Raw genomic sequence first — 20,877 nt, forward strand, 5'->3', positions numbered from 1 at the left:
TGGGAGCCACAGACATGGCAGCTTTAGATCAAGGCTCTTCAGAAGGAAGAATAACCCCAGCTATCAGCAGAGAGCGGCTGGCTGGCTCCCGACGTACGCTCCCACTGGGTAGGTTCATGGGCAGTGGGTTTTTGGACAGAGGTGCTGGGACCATCGATGCAGAGCCATGGGATGCTGGGCAGGGTGCCTAGGGCACGGCTGGGCTGGGGGCAGACCAGCCAGCCACAATTAACTGCCTGTCCCAGCAACAATTAAGTGCCTGTCCCAGCACTGGGAGCAGTGGGAGCCCAGTGCCACCCTGCTTTGTGCAGATCATCAGTCAGCCCTTAGGACATGGGATCTCCATGCCTGGGAAGACTCCCAGGACACCTGAGACCACTCTAGCCCAGGAGAAGTTGGGCCATGGTCAAGCAAAGCCCTACAGTCTTGCTCTGGGGTTGCTGGCCTCAGGGACTGGTTCAGGGGGGTGCCTTTACATCACTGCCTTGCCCTCACCCATCTGCCCTGTCCCAGGGAGCAAGGGGGTGTTAGCGGTGCAATGGGTCCCTGTCCCTGTGGGTGGCAGTCTGGAGGGTACCACCATGTCCCTCGAGGGAAACAGGAGCACAGACACAGTGGCTGAGGCTGGAGGAGATATGAGAAGATGTCTATAGTGGAGGAAACCAAGGGGGTCCTTTTGCATCCCACACCTTGCGGTGCTTGGACTGCGTTCCTGCTGCCATGGAAACTGCTGTGGAGCATCATCCTGCTGCACCAGCCAGGGTGACCAGGGCACCACAGTCTCCAGCCTTCTACGAGCTCTGTCCACACACTGGGGTTGACAAAGTGGGAGAGGCTGGGCGCTCCCTGCCAGGCACCATCCCTAGGTCACCCTGGGCCTGTGATGGGATAGGGGCATCCCTGGGTGGGAGACCCATGGCACGGGAGGGATGGAGAAACTAGGGAAGTGCTGGCAGGGGGTGCCTGGTGCCATTCCAGACAAACCCAGCTCCCATGCGGCCAGGGGCTCCACGCTGCTTGGCCTCCCTCAAACATAAATCATTTTCTAATTTATAACATGAATAATTGATTTTGCCTCCATAGCTGGCGATAAATCTCCTGTGCGCACATGCATAAGAAAATAATAATAATGAAAGCGATCAGGATCTGCTGCCATCGATTACCTGTGAGAGGGAACACGGTCCCCTGTGTGTCACAGCAGGCTGGGACAGGGGCTGCTCCCCAGGGGATGCCTGGCATGATCCTTCCTTGTCCTGCACAAGGGCAGGACAAGGGATGACTGTACCTATCTGAGTCTGAGCCCCTGTGGCTGTACTGGGACCCACACTGGGCAGTCAGGAACATCCCAGTACTTCAGGGCATCCCAGACCTCAAGCATCAGCAGTCCTAGCCTTGTAGCTGCACCTGAGGAGGGATAAGATACTCGGCATAGCCCCATGCATGGATGCCCCATTCAGTGCCTCCGTGGCACCTTGCCAGGGTGGCCCGTGACCAGTCTCCTGTCCCTCGGCAGCTGCACAGCCCCTGGGGAGCTGCAGAAGCTGTGCTGGCTGCCGGCTGCCCTGGTCCCAGTGGTGTGCGCGCCATGGAACATTTCTCCTTGCCGGGGCATCTCCTCTCTGGTATCCACACCATGAGGCTGGCTGGGAAACAGCTGGTTGGGAATTGCATCGGAGAGCTTCGGCTCCCCAGGAAGCAGGTCCTGGGGTAGAGGGTGGGCAAAGACACCCCGTCCATCAGCCAAACAAACCAGGGCGGCTGCATCAGCTTGCCCAAAGCTTCCGTAGCCCGGTGTCCCCACGTCTGCCGACCCGCCAGCTCCCGCCACAGGGAGCACCGCCGCTCCCGCCCAGCGTGCGACATTAAACGGCAACGGGAGACCCACGGCAGCCTCCGTGGGACCCACCCGTGTGCGGGTGCGGGGGTCGCTCTCCCTCCTGCAGCCCTGTGTCCACCACCCTCCCAGCCAGGACCCCCCTCCCTCCGGCTGCCGGGCGGTGCCGAGGGAGGACGGGCCGCCGCGGCACCGGGGCTGCCCGCGGGGACTCGCGGAGGACCGTGCGGGGCGGCGGCGGCCCTTGGGCCCACGGGCGCAGGGGAGGAGCCGGTGGGGCGGGGCGGAGCCGGTACCGCACTACAGGTCCCGGCGCTCCCCACGGCGGGGCGGGCCCGGCGCGGCGGAAGCGACGGCGCGGAGCGGAGCTGAGCGGCGGGGACCCGGTGCGGCCACTGGTAACGGCGGCGGCCTGGCGGGCGGCCCGGCCCGGCCCGGCCCGGCGGGGCGCTCGGGACGGGGGCACTGCAGCCCGGGGTGGGCACCCTGCCCGGTGCTCTTCTGCTACTTCTGCCCTGCTCTTCTCCACTCTGGTGTCCCAGCCCTGTCCCCCATCTCTTCTCCCGGCCCTGTCCCCCGTCCCTTTTCCCGGCGCTGTCTCCCATCTCTTCACCCAGGCCTGAACCCCACACCCTGTCCTAGCCTTGTACCCCATCTCCTCTCCTAGCCATGTCCCCCACACCCTGCCCCAGCCCTGATCCCCCACCTGAAGTCCCACCTCCCCCACTCCACTGGCTGGCAGCCCCTGGCATACCCAGATAACATGGCACGTTGCAGACCCCGTAACTCTCCCCAGTGTGCAGAGTCCCAGGGCGATGCCGGCAGTGTTCAGCCCTTGAGTGCAGAGGAGTTGCACGTATCCCTGGGTGCTCAGTGTGCCAGGCTCCCATGCCTTATAAAACACGTCTGGTGCTCACAGGTGCTAGACACTGTTTTTCGTGGCTGCTTGCCTGTCCCTGTCCCTCTATCCTTCGTGCCTCATGCCACCTGTGAGGCTCTGCGTGCTGCCTGCTGTGGGGCTGTCACAGCCCTGGGGTGGCCCATGGCATGATGCCGGTGATCAGATTCTGCCCCTTGCGCGTTTTGGGGTGGTCTTGCTTTCTGATCTGAGTGCACTGTGTGGCTCTGGGCCTTGCTTTTCAGGCTGCTCTTGCCCCCTGAGTAGCTGCTTTGTGTTATTTTACTTTCATTTTCTCAGGCTGAGTCTCGCTTTGTTTCCTGGTTACATTTCTTGGATCCTTTGAATGATGTGTCTGCTCTGGAAGGTGTTTGCAACAACTCTCTGCTCAGTTTCATCTGCACATTTAATTACAGTTCATTATTCAAGTGAAAGTTTGGGAGATGGTATAAAACGATACCCTGAACTTCAGCTAAGTTGTCTCTTGCCCAGCAATTCTTCTGAAATAACTCCTCTGGACAAGCCAGCATACATCATCCAGAAGCCCATTGTGGTGGGTGTGCAGGCTCCTTCACCTGCCAGTTTTGTTCTCCGCTAGGGATAGGAACAGGATTTATCCTGTACCTTGGTTCTGGTTTTGTTGTTCTTTCTTGCACAGAAAATTAGTGCCTGATTTGCTCTACCCATCACCAAGGCCCTGGTTTCTTCTCGGCACTGTGTGTCAGCAGGTTAATAGGTTCATCTTCGCACCAGCCATGCTGGCCAGGTGACTGTGTCTATGTGGAGATGCTGTTTTTGCTTTCCCTGCAGCTGTTTTTGCGAGGCCTCTGCCTCATTTGCATTTTTCTGGTTAAAACCAGTGATTTTTCCCTTTTGAGTCATCTTTATTTTTGAGCCATCATTAATTTTCTCTCCCTACTTGTTTATTAATAGACCTTTTCACTTTTGTGCTGATTCTGCCTGGGTATATTTGTAAAGTCCTTTGTATTCCCCTTAGTGCTCTGGCTGTTAACTCCTTTTGCTGGTTTGTTGTCCCTTTTTCCCACTGCAGCTGTGAGGGGACACTATTGACTTACAAATAATCTTCCTGTCTGGAATGTTCCCCTTTTCTTGTTCCAGGTATCTCCTAAGAGCATCTGTTCCAGGTATTTCCTAAGAGTATTGCAAATGAAAGGCACGATTAGATCTCTCTTTCTCTGCACCTTTGACACCTTTGCCACCTCCTCAATGTTTGGTGTGGCTGCTGGAGAGCATCTTTCTCCTGGCAGCAGGGGACAGGGACGTCTTAAATCCTACAGGGCTGTGGGCAGACATTGGATGGGATGCAGCTCTTGAAGCGCTTTGCTTTGCCTCATAACAGCGGCTCTGTGTTCTTGCCTTTGCTCTGTCTGTCTCCACCAGGTATTCAGGTCCTTCCCTGGCCCCGTCACCTGCTATTGAGCTGGGTGACCTGGGCTGGAGCTCTGCTGAGAGCAGAAGAGGTGCGGGGTAGCCAGAATCTCTGACAATCCTTACCTGGGATACCATATGCTGGTGTTGGTGCAGTAGATGAGTGTGCCATGGCACGTGCCTGGCATGGGATGAGCTCTGCAAGCGGCAGGTTCCCCAGCGGAGCTGTTTAGACTCTCCTTGTACCTGCCTTTTTATTAATCTTGTTATTATAGTTATTTTTTTCCCCTTCAAAGAGCCCAATCTGCTGCAGGCTGTAAAGAGTGACATTGTAGTGCACGAGCTGCATGCCAAGGCTCCATGAGGTCTCCCAAGGCTCCTGATCCCCCAGTATTGCCATCCCTGTTCACTGTCAGGGCTTTAAGGTTATCTACTCTATCGATGGGAGTATGGATTGAGTAGAATTAGAAACCTCGAAGGCTAAAAATACAGCTCCCTGCCAGGAAATGCGGCAGCCTGCTGAGAGGGTGCTGCGTGGCACTGAAACTTCTCCAGGAACTGGCATGCTCCACATGAGCCCCACAGCCCAGCATCCGTGCCTGTTCCCAGGTTGCCTGAGCAGGACTGTGGCCGGCATCCCTGCCTACAGCAGGAGAAGGTGGCAGGACCCCTGGCTTTGCTGTCAGAGCTGCAATGTGGGTGTCTTCATGTGCCAGGCAGGGATGCAGATGATGGAGGAATTCAGCAGTGCGCTATGCATTGGGAAGCAGGGTCTGTGACATAGCCAGCCCTGTCTTGCTCTTGTTTGTGGAGTCCTTCCCTGGACGGATAGAGAAATCAGGGAGAAAATGCTGCCCATATGTGCTGCAGATGGTCGCTAGAGGAGAAACTCAGGCTGGCACATTGACCAGGCAGCTCACTGAGACCTCACAAACAATGCCAGGAGCACAAGCTCTCCACGAGCAGCATGAGCAGTGTGTTCCTGGGAACAGTGTGAGGGAAGCCTGTACCTGCAGGGAGCTCTGGCTGCTGCCTTGCTGATGCTCCAGCATCCTCCTGGCCATGCCAGGCTATGTTGTGCTGGGCTGGTGGGCTTCATGTGCCAGGCAGCTGGGCAGCACTCCCATCACCACTTTTGCCATGGTACCATGGCCTTTCCCTCCTTGCTGCCACAAAGGAGATCTGTTTTGCTAGTTGACTTCACAAAGCAGGACAGCACCTGGGGCAGCACAGGCCTTTTTGGGGATGTGCTGCCCATTGTTACCTGAGTTTGCAGGGCAAGCTTGGTCCCAGACTTTGGAAGTGGGAGGATTGCCCTGCCCAGTGTAGTGTGAATGAGACCCAAAGCCAGGGCCATTGCTCTGCCTCCCAGAGCATGAAATATGTCGGTGCCGACCCGTGGCTGTGCCATCGATGAAGTGTGTAATAGGCTGGGGGCAGGAGCTGTGCTGCCCTATGGGGAAAAAACAAAGTGCTGCAGCATCCCTGCTGGTGTGGGTCATCTACTACCTTGACGTGCTTCTTCCCAGGCTATGGGAAGTGGCTCTTCCCCAGCAGTGTGCGGCAGGTAAAGATGTGCAGGGAGAGGATGTGCGGGGAGAGGATGCTCCCAGCACCAGCCGTCTGGCTAATGCTGCACCATCTGCTTTGGAGGGTGAGGCAAGGTGAATGGCAAGCTTTCGAGGAGCCCATAAATCCTGTGTGCAAAGGCTCTTCTTGGAGGTGACATGGGATGTGTGTGGAGCAGTGCTGCTCCTGGTTGTTCCCCGTGCTGGAAATTCTTGGGAAGCAGAGCCTGAAGAGATCACTGATGCCCCCAAGGCATTTGGTGATGTGCCATGGGCTGAGCCTCTGGGCTTGCCTGGGAAACGTCCTTTAGCAGAACATGCTTCAGTGTAGTTGGAAGCTCTCTGTGGTTGGAAATGGTGATGCCGGGGGGGCTTCCAGTGCCCCCTCCCCTCTGGCATCCAGGCTGCCACTCGGTGAGAAAATGTATAATGCCTCGGTGTTGAAAAATGACTAATCCAGCCCTTAGAAGGTTTGTAGGATACGTTCCTTTCTTGCGGTCGATAAAGATAAAGGGGATCGTTCTGCCAGCAAAATTAGTGTATCAAAGAGGGGGAAAAAAATGACAAGAGCTGCGGAGACAGAAAAATGATTGGGGCAGCCCTGGGATGGTGCCCAGCATCACCGCGGCGCCCGTGCCTGCACCTTGTGTTCCTGCCCGCCTCCGTGGCACGAGGTGCAGGCACAGATGCTGTGGTCATGCCGGGGGGTACTGCCCTGCTCGGGCTTTTCCAGCGGTTTCCAGAGAGCTGTGAGAGACTCATCCGTCATGCCAAGGCAGCTGTCTGTCTGTCCATCAGGAAGAGGGGATGATGCCGTGTGGCATGGGCAGCCCCAACCACTTTCCAGCCAGTGGTTGGCCTCCCATCGCCTTCCTGGCACCGCTGCTGGCTCTTGGTGAGGGGCCATGAAGAGCATTCGTGCCTTGGTCGGGGGCTCCGTGGAGGGGAGGCTAATGTACCGGAGGTGCCTCGGAAATGAGAGCCTTGGATGGGTTCCTGGCCCTATTGATCTGCCGGCAGTTTATGCATCCTGACATTCATAATCTCGGTCGGCACTGATGGTCCAGATTAATGGGCCCAGGGGCTGTCCATCCGTCACTTCACATTAATTACTGAAGAGGTGTTTTTCCAGTGATTTACCTGACAGTGGCCCGTGATGAATCCCCCTAAACGGAGTGGGCAGTGATTAATCACGGGGCCCCGGCCCAGCCCCACTCTGCCTTCCCCTCAACCACAGTGCAGCCCCCAGCACCATCCGTCTCCATAAACCCTGTCTGATGCATATTTATAGGGGCAGGGAGGCCTGGCCGCTTGCGGTGTGCCTGCTTCTGCCAAAGATGATGAAAAATAAATCTCTGTCTGGATGGGGCAGCAGGTGAGCAGGGCTGCAGTGTGCCAGGGTGGCAGCCGTGGTCCCACACCAGGGTATCCCTGGGCTGGGGTTTGGTTTCTGGTATTCTGTGACTACCGCGGGCTTCTCTGTGATTTTTGATGCATGAGTAGTGCATGGTCTCTATGTTCTGCTTTGGGTGCAGATGTGGGCCCTTTGGGCTGGAGCGTCCCAGGTAGCAGCTGCCAGAGGAGGGCAGGTGCCCCAGTGATGCTGACAGGGTTTCTCTACTTCTCTCAAGTCTGACACACCCTGCCAGCAGCTGTAGGGGGTGTGTAGGGCTGTGGGGTGCTCTGGGTGCCAAACCCCATTTGCAGATAAGCTACCGTGGGGCAGCATTAGGGCTTCACAATCCATCGCTATGTGCAGCTGCTGGGCGAGCAAGGGTGGGTGCTGGGCTGGGACCCCAGCTCTGACCCAGGCAGGGGCTGCTCACTGTGCACTCTGCTGTGGGGCTGCTGGGACATGAGCAGGGCAGTGACGCTGTCTCTCCTTGGCAGGCGGTGGTGGCACCATGCAGCAGGAGGCGGAGGGCAGCCGGCCGCGCCGCAGGAAGCCTGACATGGCCCTCTATGTGCCCAAAGCACGGCGGGAGAGAGAGGCACAAGCAGCGGGCAGCGCACTGGTCTGGCACCACCAGGAGCCTGCGAACCACCGCCTGGCACAGGACTCTTGCCAGGGCAGCGGCAAGGGGCAGAGGCGAAGCCCCCGTGCCACAACACAGTCAGGCAGAGTGGTAAGGAGGGAGAGCAAGGTGGATGCTGCCCCGAAGGAGCTGCAGGCAGCCTCTGCCAGGCAGTGCCAGAGGGCAGGAGGCAGCTGCCCCATTGCACTGGAGAGCCTGGAGGCATCACCCCATATGTGTGAGCCATGCCCAGATCCAACTGTTGGCCAGCCCTGGGACGGGCAGGACAAAGCATCCCATGATGAAGGATTCGGAGAGCTCAGCCGTGGCCACCAGATGACAAGGACTGAGCCTGACCCTCCATCCCCACCAACTGCCCAGGCTGGGACCATGAAGGCTACCCCCAAGCCTGGGGATGACCTCACTAGCCCAACACCTGCTACTAGCCCAACACTGGTTTGTCAGACAGGACTTAGTGGCATGTTGGAGCACTTGGGGGACAGCACCCCAGATCCAGCTGGGGACCTCTCCCAGAGCCTGAGAAAGGCTGTTTTGCAGTCAGCAGGAGTGGGCAAACAGGGCAGTGTGCCCAGGCTGGCAAGGGAGGCAGTGGCTCTGAAAGCCCAGAAGGAGGAGAGGGAGAAGGAGGGTTCTCTCCTGGCAGGGCAGAGTGAGGGCTGTGCCACTGGGGTTTTAGAGGAGGGGGCGAGGTGGGGAGGCATGGCTGAGCTTGCTGGAGAGAGCACCTTGTGTGCACCAGGAGCCAGCTGTGAACCTGTGTTCCTGAGGGGTAGCACAGGCGATGTGCCAGTACTCCCAGGGGAGAGCACCCCAAGGCAGGGCATGGGCAGCCCATCCCAGGTCCTGCCTGTCACAGAGGAGAGCACTACTGGTACCGGGAGACCCAGTGGGGAGGGTGATCTGGTGGCTGCTGCAGAGGAATTGGGCAGCACTTGTGCCTGCACAGACAGCAGCACTGGGGCTGAGAGTGGCCTGGGGAAGGGAGCACCCCTGGAGAACTGTGAGCCCCCACCACCCCTGGAGCTGCTATGCCGTGGCGTGGAGGAGCTCTTACCGGCGTCCTGGGCCAAGGAGCTGGCAGGGACACATGAGGATGTCGGCTCACTGCAGAAGCACCAGTGCACCCAGGAGGCTGAGAAGGAAGAGAGAGGTCTCCACAGCAGCTCCCCAAAGGAAGGACAGACCAGTGCCAGTGCTGGAACCCCAAGCCAGGCTAGCCCGGGTGCTGAGGAGAGCTGGGATGTGCTGTTCAACGATGATGGGGACTGCCTGGACCCACGCCTGCTGGAGGAGGTACTTCCTGCAAGCCAGTGTTTGTGGGGATTTGCAGGGATGGTGACTGTTGCCCACTGGGATCTGGGGGTTGTCTGTTCCTGTGTTCTCTGGGGTGAGTGCAGGGGTGGGCGGGCTGTATCCAGGGCATGCAGTCAGCCTGGCTGTGCTGCCTGCTGTCACCACCAGCCATTCTCGAGGGCATGAGCTGCCTGTGGTGCCAAAACACCTGGGACCTCCACCTTGCCCCCTGGCTGGTTCCCATCCCATCCTGCAGTGCTGGTGGAGGCTGGGGAGATTGTCTCTCTATAGTACTTAAAGTGCACCCAGTAAAACCTGCTTGAGTGCTGTAAACTGCAACTGCACCCTGATGAAACCGGGATTGGTGATAAAGAAATGGGCTCCCACTGAAACAGCAATGGGACGTTTCCTCGAAACTATGGCTTCTTAATCATCTGTGGCTCATTGCCATTCCCTCCTGCACACATACAGCTGAATTTACTACAGTTGGCTGCTTAGCACCAGCACCCACACCGTTTTCCTGCCATTCATGAAGAAAGCTCAGCTTCTGCAATGAGGCTGAATATCCCTTATTGCATTTTAAATCAATAGCGTCAAAGCGGTAATTTTCCAAATGACATTAATGTACCTGAAGTAACAAACAGTGCTAATATTGTTACAGCCAGCGTCTGTCCACCTGACCTGGAAGCAGAGTATGAAGTGGTGGGTGGTGCCTCCATAACAGCATCTGTGAAGGGATGAGATTAACTCAAGAGCATCCTTACTAGGGGACACTGATACCCATCTTGTCCTGAAGGCCTCACTTGGGCTGGTGTGCCCTCTCTGAGCCTGGCGTAGTGCTGAGATGGTGTGTGGGCCACACAGGGCTTACCTTGGGGGAATGTGGAAGGGCATTGGGTACTCCCATCCTTGCCTGGCTGTGCTCCCCTCAGCTGTGGTCCCCCACCCTCCAGGTGGGATGCTCTGATGCATTCCTGCTCTGATGGAAGCTGGTGCACGTGGTGCTGGCTTTCTGTGGACTGGTGCCATAGACATGGATTTGTCCTCAGAGTAGGAAGGTTGGGGACGGTCTGTGTTATGGTGCAGCTGAAGGATGCTGTGCAGTACTTCAAGGAGTATCCATATTAGCTCCCTCATGCACAAGCTCTGAACCAAGTTTGAGCTTTCCAGGGAGCTTCCCAAAATGGGTGAAAAAGAACCTGAAATAGGGATTTATCAATTAAAAGTTGCCATCCTTGTCCCCTGCTGATTCCCATGTGGAGTCTGGTGCTTCCTGAGCCCTCTGAACTCTTGGCAGGGGGATGTGGCTGCTCCGGGAGGGTGCAGGCTCTCAAGGAGATGGAGCTGTTGTTAATTAACAAAAAGGACAAGAAAATTAGTAGTGTCTTCCTCGTAGCCAAATCCTTATACGACGCAGATAGCTGGCAGAGAGCAAGATTTATGACGTTCTGTGTGGAGGAGAGATTTCTGATAGCGGGCAGCTCTTTAATCTAGCAGGAAAAAAATACCATAGTGAGTACCATTGGCTGGAAGCTGAAACCAGACAAATTCAGAGCAGAAATCAGTTTGAACACAGAGAGTAATTAAGTACCACGACCATTTCCTTGCAGGCTCAGTGGACTGTCCATCAGCCAGTGAGACATGGTGGGGGCTGTGGTGCATGTGTGCCAGGGACTGTGGTGTAAGGGAGCAGCCACCAACCCCTCTAACGTGCTCTGGCAAGGGTGCATCTTTAGAGAGCAGCGAGATGTGATGGACAGTCTTCATTTTCCCTGTCATCTGTCTGCCCATCCCATTCCAGGATGCCTGTCAGGACCAGGGGCTGTACCCTGGTTCCCACTCACTGCCCTGCCCCATGGCTGGGGAGCTGCAGGCGTGCTGGGGCTGGCAGCGCCAGGGGACCTGTTGAGCCTTGCCTGCCGCGTGGCTGATCCCTGCTGCCAGACGGCTCCTGTCCTTGCTGCCCCACCACACTTGGTGATTTGTGAAGGTCAAGGACTGCTCCGGCACTTTGTGCTCCTGCTCTCTAATCATCTTCCCGGTGCCTGGCACTACCCGAGTGCTCTGCTCCCTCAAGCGGCACTGCAGGGCTTCATCCTGTCTGGAATGGCTCCCTCGCTTACCCCGAGCAGGCACAGGGTGCCTGGTGAGTGTGCTGCCCAGCACAGGGCTGATGGTGGGGCAGGTGTCTCTGCCGGCAATGCTGGCCTGTCCCATGAGCTCCATAACTCAGCTCTACCCTCTGGCAGCATCCAGCCGTCCTGGCAGCGCTCCTTCACCTGCTGTGAATCCATCTTCCCCATAAAATTGTTGGAATGAGCACTTTTTATCGACTGAGCTGGCTGGGATTTATGGACTCTAACCTTGCAGCCGTGGTGTGCTCCACTATGATCGCTTAGGGGATCAGGCTGGGAACCTGGTTGAGTGATGTACCTGTTTCCTGGCACCATGCCAGCCCCACACTCCAGGGGGACAGGGGAGCTGTCAGCAGCTTTGGACAGCACCTGTCCTGGTGTCTCAGCTGAAGCAGGGCAGTGAATCCCCTTGACAGCTGGCACAGCATGGTTTGGAAAGCAGGGGTGCAGCAAGCGATGCAGGATGGCCCACTGGGCAGGAGATGGTGCAGGGTGGCCTACTGGCACTGGTGCTGTGGGACAGAGGGAAATAGGGGCTGGATGCATCCCTGTGTTATGGCAGTGGGAGACTGCTGCTCCTGTTTTAAAATGAAGGATGAAAAATGGACGAGGTAGAAAAGTGCTACAGCCATCATCTTTTAGGGCTGGAGAAAGTGCCCCATTGTGAGATGCTACAGACACACAACCCATTTAGCTTATCAAGAAGAAGATTGAGGAGGGACTTGATAACATTAGCAAATGCTGTCACAGGGAGGGGACCAGGGACTGAGGGTTCTTTAATCCAGTAGAGAGGCAGAACACTGCCTGGTGGAAAGTGAAGTCAGACAAATTCAAATGAGAAATAAGCGTAAATTTTTAGCTGCACAGGTGATTAACCACCAGAACTTGCTCTTTAGGGGAGTGCTGACTTTTTCATCTTGGCATCTGGGGTGCTGATGGGCTGCTTCATGCTGCCAGGGCATGCTAAGCCTTGTACTTCCATGTGACAGGAAGACATCAGTCTTTCCTCCTGGCATTGCTGTCCTGCTCCTTGTTCTTCCCTAAAAGTATTTCAGGTCATCACATCACTGTGTAAGGAGTGGTGTGCTTGGAAGTGCCTGCACTGTTTCACCCCTGCCATTCCTACTGTGCCTCTGGCAGGGCCTCAGAGTGTGGCAAGTAAAGGGATGCTGGTAATGGGAAAAGCAAGTGCATGGCATGAGAATGCTAGTCAATAACTCCTAATTCTCAATGCCATGAATCCATCTGCAGCGCTGGGATGGGGTGCAGGGGCTGGGTCACTTTCTGGGGAGTGCTTGCCATGGATTGGGAACTGCTGTGGGGTAGGCGGGCATGGGTTGCTCAGTGCTGTGCCTTTCCTACCACTGCAGCTCTCAGGGGGTGAGAAGCACCAGGAGAGCCTGCAGTCACCCCGCTTCGACTACTACAGGGCTGAACCCACTGCTCCGGACATCAGCGATGATGAGCTGCCCCACGTCATCGAGATCTACGATTTCCCCTCGGATTTCTCCACTGAGGACCTAATGCGTGTCTTCTGCAGCTATCAGTGAGTCTGCCAGCAATGCTGTGTCCCTGGTGCTGGGGTTCCCTGCCTGGGCTGTGCTTCAGACCCCCGCTCACCAGGTGCCAATGCCTTGCTAACCTTCCTTCTCTTTGGTAGGAAAAAAGGCTTTGATATTAAATGGGTGGATGATACGCACGCCCTGGGCATCTTCTCCAGCCCCATAACAGGTACTGCCCCTGGTTTGGCTGAGTATGGGCAGAGGGGAGGCATCCCTCTCCTGTGCATATCCTGGGCATAGCACCCTGCACCTGAACTTGCTGCTCTCTCCCTGCAGCACGTGATGCCCTCAGCACCAAGCACCTGATGGTGAAGACGCGTCCGCTCTCCCAGGGCACCCGCGCCTCTAAAGCCAAAGCCAGGGCATATGCTGGTGAGTGATGCTGCCCTGTGCTGGCTTGTGTCATCGTGCTTGTGCTGCAATATCATCCTGATAACTGGGGAGGGACAGGGCAGCCGGCATGGCTCCGTGGCCATGCCAGCTGTTCTGTCCCTCCCAGGATTCCCCATTGATGTCCCCCATCTTCACTTTCACAGAGTACCTGCAGCCAGCCAAGGAGCGCCCTGAAACATCAGCTGTCCTGGCCAGGCGGCTGGTGATCGGTGCCTTGGGGGTACGCAGCAACCAGACTCCAGCCCAGCGAGATGCGGAGCGGAGGAAGCTGCAAGAAGCTCAAGGTGAGTTTTGGATGCCTGGAGGGGTTGCAGTATGGGGAGACCCTCCTTGTGGATGCCCCCTCTCACAGGGTGCTGGGTGAGAGGGAGTGCACCAGGGTGGACTCCAGCCACCTCCACGAGGAAGTGTGTGGCTGTGGGCTGATGGGGACATGGTGTTTACCCTTTTGTCTCTGCAGAGAGGAAGCGCCTGGAAAACAAGCAGCGGGAGGATGCCTGGGAGGGCCGGGACTGAGCCAGGTGGCTGCACTTTCAGCCCCACTGGAAACTCCCCTGGGGTGCCTGGGCCCCTCTCTGTAGGCAGGCAGGGCACTCTGCATCTCAGAGCTGGGACAGATCCTGCACCACATCCGAAAGCACTGGGCAGCTCCACGGAAAGGGCTGAGCGGGACATGTGCGGGACTGTTGCTGTGGGGATGCTGTTGCATCACTGCACACCCTACCCCAGGCAGGACCCCCCTGCAGGAGCAGCAGGGGGATGCAGGGAACTCAGAGAGCGGGGGGGCTGTGTGGGGCGGCCCTGGCCACCTGGCAGGGCCTTGCAAATGAGAGTTTCTCTCCTTTATTTTGCTAATAAATACCATATATTTTATTTGCTTGGTTGGGTGGTGGCTCCCGTTTCCTTCATACCGGGGACGGGTATGCATGCTGGGGGCGCCTGGGGATGTCCTCCCCTCCCAGGTGTGGGTGTCCCCAGCGGGGAGGGGGGATGTGCAGGCAGGAGGGATCGGGCAGGGCGGCAGGAATGTGCTGGCAGGGACTCTGTTTACTTCCGCGGAGCAGCTGTGGCCCCGAACAGCAGGGCCCTTGTCAGAACACGGGCAGGGCCACGTTCCTGGCCTTGCACGGGGCTGTGATGTGGCCACGCTGCCAGCCGTGGTGGGCTGGGGGCTTCCTGCCCCGCCCCGGGGTGGAGGCCAGTGGCTGGGACCTGCCTTTGGCTCCCGTGCTTTGCATCGTCACTCAGCATCTGAAAAACAGCCCTGTGCGCCCCAGCACTCCTGCCCTGTAGCCCTGCACACTCTCAGGGCCCTTCACAGGAGGTGAGGATGGGGATGATGCTTTTCTGCCACCCCTGCCAGCGGTTTGCGTGTTTTTGGTTGCTGAAGGGCTCATGTGGCTGCCCCGTGTCCCCTGGCTGTCCCCCAGCTTGGCAGCAGTGGAGCTGGTCACAACCCCGTGGCAGTGGCTGCCTGCCCCTGCACCGTCTAGCAGTGCTGCCAGCTGGGAGCCATCTCAGCCACCGTTCCCGGATGCTTGTGGCTTGGCCAGTGGAAATTTCAGGGCGCAAAGCTGCTCTCATGTGGAAAACATCCTCCCCGCCATCCGGCATCCCTCAAACCCTGACCCCGGCAGAGTGAGCCTCTCGCCGGCACGTGCCTTGCCACGATCTCTGGCCTCAGGCCACCCCAGTGCACCACCGCTGTCCCCAGCAGTTCCTCCACGTGCAGGGACCATCACGTGTGCGCACAGTCTGGCGTGTCCTGGGCCAAGGTGGGTGCTGATAGCCCCCCACCCTGGGCTGGTGCCTGCCAATGAGGTGGGGGATGGGCAGAGGTGTGCAAGGAGGGGGGTGGCACTGCCCGTCAGCTGGCTCGCTGGGGAACAGGCAGTACAGAGTGGGCTGGAGACATTCCCTTTTATCTGCTGTTATAAAAAAAAAAGATAGAAACCACGGGGGAAAGAAACACAGAGAGCAAGGGCATGATGTACCCTGTCTCTACCCTGTGCCCAGGAACAAGGGCTTTGGGAGGCAGAGTGGCCTCACCACTGCTCCCATGGCTGGGAAGCTGCCAGGACAGTCTGGGAAAGCCCATGGTGGCTGCAGATACTGTGGCTGATGGGCTGGCTGCTGGCCCGTGCTGCCACAGAGCTGGCTGGGGTCCTTTGCATGCACAGGGTTAGCCAGTTCAGGGCCAGGGTGCCCTGGCTGGCAGGGACTGCTGGTGGCAAGCCAGAGCTGCTTGATGCCAGCCACACACAGACAGCCAGGGGCTGGTGGCCCTGGGTGGCACAGGGGGGATACTGCCTGGCTAGGGACCCATTGTATAGACCAGAGTTGTTCTCAGCTGGGGACTGGCTCCATGGTCCTCATGGGAAAGAGGGCAGCGGAGAGAGCAGGGAATGATGGTGTTGATAAAGGAGTACACCCTCTCCCATAGCACAGCATCCTGCTCCCATCTCACAGCACCTTTATTGAGGACAGGACTGGTGCATGGGTGGCCAGTGACTGTCCTGAGTCTGCTGGAGCAAGGGAGGTTGGGCAGGCAGGCTGAGGTAGTTGTCCTGGGGGGCATTGGAGCTGTGGAGGTGAGAGCTGCTGCAGTATCTGGGCTGCTCTTGCAAGTCCCGCTGGCAGCACGGGACTGGGCACCCCTGGGCACTCCCCACCAGCCCCGGTGCTCATCTCCATCCTCTGCAGCAGCATCAATAAATACAAAAGTCTGCAAGTCCCTGAGCTCAGTCTGGTGCTGCCGGGGCGCGGGAGTTGGACTGTCCCGCAGCGCTGCTGGGACCATGCCGATGCCAAGGGGTCACACGAGGTTGCTGGCCAGGCGTTCCCGTCTCTCCAGGTCGCTCACCACATCAGCACCATAGGCATCACCTGGAGAAAGCAACATGAGTGGTGATGGGGGAGGAACAAGGAACCTGTGGCACCCCTCGCCCTGTCACTTCTCCCACCCTGCTTTTCATGCCCTCTATGCTCCTGTCCCTCCTTACTTGTGTGGCAGCTGTGCATCCAGACACGCTGCCCATCATACTTGCACTGGCACCGCATCACATTGTTGGAGAAGTCTGACTCAGCCACTTCGTGCTTGGGGTTCACAACCACCTAAGAGGGCAAGAGGCAGGGCTGGGGGCACCTCTGCCGTGCCCTGGCCAGGCAGGGCTGTGGTGCATGCACAGAGGGGTGCAGAGCTGCACCCCGATGTGCAGGGTGAGGGAGTGCTGATGGTGCCCATGTAGGGCAGCCCCCAGCCCTGAGCTCCAGTGGCTTGGTACCCCCCTGACGCTCCATTCCCATACCTGGAAGGTGTAGCTGCCTGGTGGCACATCGGTGATGTCAATCCACTGGCAGTCGATGTCATGGCGGTAGGTGTCCCAGCACCCCACGCTCACCCCCTGCTCCCCAAAGTTGGCACAGGCGAAGCGTCGCTGCAGCCCTGCAGGAGGGTAAGGAGGTGAGGGAGGGCACAGACAGAGCCCTCTCCAAGGAGCAGAATGAGGGGCTGCTGTAAGCTCTGCAGACAGCACCTACCCTCGGGGCAGTTGGTGTCCTCCAGGCAAAAGCTGGCCTTGTGCCCCTCCGCCACCTTGGAACCGTTGAGAGTTAGCAGGTCATAATGGGTAAAGACCTCGATGCTGTGGAAGTGCCTGTGGGGACAGGGACTGAGTACAGGGCTGGTGCCTGACCAGGGAGCATGTGGGCGGCCCAGCTGCCCTGCCGGGAGCAGGCAGCACCCAGGGACTCAGCAAATTACAGCCTTGAAGCCAAATAAAGCCATAATGACAGTGTTGACGTGGATGCTGTTAACTACCCCGGGTGAGACAGTCTCTTGGGACCGTGCCCTGCCTGGCCCTGGGAGGGGGCAGCTCCTTGCCAGCCTCTGCCCATGGGCTACTCACCGGTGGCACTGGTGCCAGGTCCAGGCGTGCCGCCCCATCCTGGGTCGGAAATCAGCTCTTCCCAGGTTGTGGATCTGGGAGGAGAAGCGGAGGAGGCGGCGGAAGCCATAGGGCCACTGCATTTGGTCGGCAGAGCGGGAGAGGCAGCGCTCCTCATGGGCACAGTACAGCAGCCCCAGGGGCCTGTCCTCCAGGTAGGCTGTCTCCTGCACCAGCTGGGCATTCATCACCAGGTCTGGGGCATCTGGCATGAAAGGAATTAGCAGGGATTGAGAAGGTGATTCCCCCCTCTCCCCATCCAGGAGAACAGGGGTGCCGCCTCCCAGCAGTACCCCATGGGCTCCTGCTACTCACGGGCAGTGCAGGTGACCCCTGCTGAGAAGCGTCCCCCGCCGCTGGGGCAGTGGACAGGGCCATGGCGCTGGCACTGCTGGAGGGCCAGCTCCGTGCCGGCACAGCGCACCCCGCTCATCACAACCCGGGTGGCATCGGGGCTGCCTGCCCAGTACCACGTCTCCTGAGCAGAGGAGGAGCACAGTGCTTGGACCAGTCCTCCCACCCCCTGCCAGAACCCACCTGCCTCCCTCCCTGCTCTAACGCTGCCACCAGGGCTTTTTGCCCCGGCTGTCCCATCCCAGAGGCCCAGCCACCCTATGCCCACACTACCCATCCTGCAGGACCCCTGGTAGTCCTGGCTCCAGGATGGGAACCCACTCACCTGGAGGGCATGGCTGGCAAAGCCCAGCCCCAGCTGCCTGCAGACCACCATGGCCTCGTTCAGCCCCCACTGTGCACCGCACACTGCACCCCACTGCAGCTGCCCCTGCACCGGCACCAGCACCTCCACCACACCTTCTTCGGGGTTACGGCCCCCGGCCAGCCGCACCTGCCAGCAGAGAAGGGCTGAGCTGGAATGTGGTGCAGACCCCAGCCCCCCTCTCAGCACTGCAATGGGATAGGCAGCCCAACACATCTCCCTCAACTTCTTCTTCCTCTTTTTCTCCCCACTTTTGCCACCAGTTCATCCTGCAGAACCCCACTGGGGTGCTGCTCTGTGTCCCCTCCATCCCCTGGGTCACCCCAGGGCTGCTCTGAGCATCCACACTGGGCACAGAGCTTGGTGAGCAAGGGCTGTGCAATGGAGCTTTGGCTCTGGGGAAGAGACAGGGGCTCACCTGGCTCTTGAAGTCCATGTGGGGCATGTGGCAGCGAACGGCAGCATCAGCCTCGTGCTGACACCCGCTGCGCTTGGCATCTTGGAAGCGGCACTCACCCAGGGTGCGCTCATGGCCAGTGCATTGTACATTGCTCATATGGATGGGCCCCAGACCTAAAGCAGAGGAAGGGTCAGTGCTCCCTGCTCCATGACCATCCTGGAGAAGGACCCCCACCCTCTTTCCCCTGGCCTGGGCATTCCCTATGGGAATGGGGCTGCCCATGGTAGGAGCAGACAAGGGAGGCCCATGCCAGGGCAGGCTGGAGCTGACTGAAGAACCCAGGATGCTCCAACAGGACACATTAAACCGGTGGCTTTCCCCATCATACCCCTCCAAGTCCAGTAGTGCCCCAAGTCCATGCTGTGCCATCTGCCTCACCTTGTCCCATCTGGGCTCCCACCAGGGCCTGCTTCGCCGTCCCGTAGCCCAGCTGCCGGCACACCACACTGGCTGCAGTGAGGTCCCACTGTTTGTCACACACGGTGCCCCACTGCCCATGGCGTAGCACCTCCACCCGGCCCTCGCCGGGATGGGTACCCGCTCGCAGCCGCACCGGGAGCACCTGGGCATGGAGAGCAGCTGGTCAGCACCCCCAGGACATGGCCACCCACCTGCACAAGTGCAAATGGAGTGGCTGGGTGTGCTGCTCAGCTCTGAGACCCTCTATCGGTGGGATGAGGTGCGGGGCTCTGCCAGGGCTCACCTTTCCTGGGGAGGCCTTGCTCTTGCTCTTGCCCTTGCCTGTGCCCTTCTGGAAGGCAGGGCTGGGGAGACAGCTGACAATGGCATGCATGCCGTGGGGGCAGGCGTGCTGGTGGGGGGCTGGTGGGGCCACCTGTATAGGGCAGCGGGCCAGGTGGGGCTCTGAGCCCTGACACTGCACCCTGTGGACCCAGAAGCTGTTCTTCTGGCTGAGAGTCTTCAGGCTGTCAAGGGAGAGGAGCAGAGCCAGTATCAGCTTGGGTGCCAGAGACTCACCCCCACCCAATATCCATGCTGGGTGCCCACCCAAGGTGCCCTGCCTGCCCTGCCCAGGGCTGAGCCCTACCTGGAGTTGGAGTCCTTCAGCTTCCTATTCCAGAGCTTTCTGTGGGTGCACAGAGCCAGGAGGTTGGGAGGTGTCATGCTGACACTGCACAACTGACCCCCCCCACCCCACCACTCCTCCCCTCCCCAGCAGGAGCTGGAGCCATGGGGTCTTCCCACAGAATGTCAGGTTCTCTCACAATGGCGATTACCGTGCCAAGCCTGGCTGTACCATGTGTTCCAGCAGGACTGTGTGACTCCTGGCATTGGTAGGGGCTCATTATGTGCTGTATTTATAGTCCCAGTCTGAGACAGGGGTGGAGGGATTGAGAGACACTTGCCTTTTCCTCTCGTTTCTCCCACGCTTTGCCAGCCATATCTGGAGACCATACCCACAGTCCTCTGGATGCTGCTGAGCCCAACTCTGACCCTTGTCAAGGCCACAAGAAGGGGACCTAGGCATGGCCAGGCACCTTGCCCACCCACACATATGTGCAGCCCTTCCCTGACACCCCCTCCAGTCTCTTGTCCCCACAGTGTGCCCAGCCAGGCACCTGTCCCACATGCTCAGGTGCAATGCATGTTTCCCACATCCCTACCGGTAGAAGCTGGTGTTGATCTGCTTCTCACGGGGGAAGCCCAGCATCCCACAGACCACACGGCTGTTGTTCCTGGTCCAGTTGGCATCGCACACCTGCCTCCAGTGCCCGTCGTGCTTCACTTCCACAGCACCCTCCGTTACTGGCATGCTCAGCTTGGCTCGTGCCAGGATGGGCTTGAGCCGCACCTCCTCCAGGCTCAGCCCTGGCACCTGCCACAGTGGGCACAGGGTTGGGCATGGGACTCCAGTATCGAGGGCAGGGCGTACAGGATGGGGACAAGGAAAAGGGTTAGAGGGACCTGCTCCAGTCCCCCCAGGCATACCCTGCTGGGAACAGGGGAATTCCATGACCCCCCCTCACCTCTCTCAGGTTACCAGAGGTGGTGGCCTGGGGGGAGCTGCCAGGCAGTCGCTGTCCTGAGCACACCACACCAGCATCCTCACCATGGTGGCAGTCACTGATGCCCCAGCCATTGTGGACACACTCTGCCAGGGAGCCTTCATTGCCCCCACACCGCACGTTGTCCAGCCAGATGGGGCCTGGAGAACACAGCACCATGGGCACCATCCAGTGCATCCCACCAGCTGCCTGCACCTACAGTCCCCCAGGGCAGGCTCCCCCTCCCCACTGCCCTCCCCAGGACCCCCCACCCTTCCACTCTCCACCTGCCCCTTACCTTCCCCTTGGCCGTAGGTGGCACTATGGGTCCAGGTGATGGCTGCGGTGTAACCCAGCTGTCTGCAGGCGACGGTGGCCGCGTGGAAGTCGAAGCCATCGTCGCAGACAGTGCCCCAGCGTCCCTGGTACAGCACCTCCAGCCGGCCCTCTCCCGCTGGCCCCCGTGGTCCCCCCAGCCGCAGCTGCACTGGGGCCAGGTCCTGCCCGCTGGGGGCCACCCAGCACAGCAGCAGCACCAGAAGGATGGGACTTGTGCCAATTGGCATCACCATCGCGGTTCTGCAGGTGGGATGCCTGAGGACAGTCTGACAATGAGCCCTTGGGGATCATGGCAGGGT

General features: G+C 58.9%; 2 protein-coding genes across 4 annotated transcripts; one reads left to right on the top strand and one right to left on the bottom strand.

Moving 5' to 3' along the window:
• The first annotated feature begins 2,193 nt into the window (after positions 1–2,193).
• R3HCC1L (R3H domain and coiled-coil containing 1 like) lies at positions 2,194–13,981 on the top strand. Of its 3 annotated transcripts, none has more exons than XM_027672373.1 (7): positions 2,194–2,232; positions 7,580–9,018; positions 12,524–12,699; positions 12,814–12,884; positions 12,992–13,087; positions 13,252–13,392; positions 13,569–13,981. In XM_027672373.1, exons 2-7 carry the CDS (start codon positions 7,594–7,596, stop codon positions 13,622–13,624), a joined length of 1,965 nt encoding a protein of 654 aa, XP_027528174.1. In that variant the 5' UTR covers positions 2,194–2,232; positions 7,580–7,593; the 3' UTR covers positions 13,625–13,981. The 3 variants fall into 3 exon arrangements, with proteins under 3 accessions (XP_027528174.1, XP_027528176.1, XP_027528175.1); XM_027672375.1 differs by having other exon boundaries at positions 7,580–7,815; XM_027672374.1 differs by lacking the exon at positions 2,194–2,232 and adding an exon at positions 2,286–2,311.
• A 1,599-nt stretch (positions 13,982–15,580) lies between these two features.
• Positions 15,581–20,811, bottom strand: LOXL4 (lysyl oxidase like 4). The gene is made up of 14 exons (XM_027672117.1): positions 20,538–20,811; positions 20,222–20,400; positions 19,859–20,070; positions 19,282–19,320; positions 18,937–19,159; positions 18,612–18,795; positions 18,192–18,346; positions 17,735–17,902; positions 17,371–17,533; positions 17,017–17,260; positions 16,649–16,764; positions 16,417–16,553; positions 16,111–16,222; positions 15,581–15,994 (listed from the first exon to the last, which is right to left on the bottom strand). The coding sequence occupies exons 1-14, from the start codon at positions 20,809–20,811 to the stop codon at positions 15,924–15,926; spliced, it is 2,277 nt and encodes a 758-aa protein (XP_027527918.1). The 3' UTR covers positions 15,581–15,923.
• Between the last annotated feature and the right edge of the window lie 66 nt (positions 20,812–20,877).

The sequence above is a fragment of the Neopelma chrysocephalum genome, unplaced genomic scaffold, assembly GCF_003984885.1.
Source record: "Neopelma chrysocephalum unplaced genomic scaffold, ASM398488v2 Primary Assembly neopelma1_97390, whole genome shotgun sequence".
In the NCBI taxonomy this organism is placed as follows: domain Eukaryota; kingdom Metazoa; phylum Chordata; class Aves; order Passeriformes; family Pipridae; genus Neopelma; species Neopelma chrysocephalum.

Bases quoted from the DNA above. Each gene is read 5' to 3' on its own strand.
- R3HCC1L (XM_027672373.1), top strand. From the start codon at position 7,594: ATGCAGCAGGAGGCGGAGGGCAGCCGGCCGCGCCGCAGGAAGCCTGAC. The intron at 12,885-12,991 runs GTACTGCCCCTG...CTCTCCCTGCAG, and splicing joins CTTCTCCAGCCCCATAACAG to CACGTGATGCCCTCAGCACC. The intron at 13,088-13,251 runs GTGAGTGATGCT...TCACTTTCACAG, and splicing joins CAAAGCCAGGGCATATGCTG to AGTACCTGCAGCCAGCCAAG.
- LOXL4 (XM_027672117.1), bottom strand. From the start codon at position 20,811: ATGGTGATGCCAATTGGCACAAGTCCCATCCTTCTGGTGCTGCTGCTG. The intron at 19,321-19,858 runs GTAGGGATGTGG...GTGCACCCACAG, and splicing joins ATCAACACCAGCTTCTACCG to AAAGCTCTGGAATAGGAAGC. The intron at 17,903-18,191 runs GTGAGCCCCTGT...CTCTGCTGGCAG, and splicing joins ACATGGACTTCAAGAGCCAG to GTGCGGCTGGCCGGGGGCCG.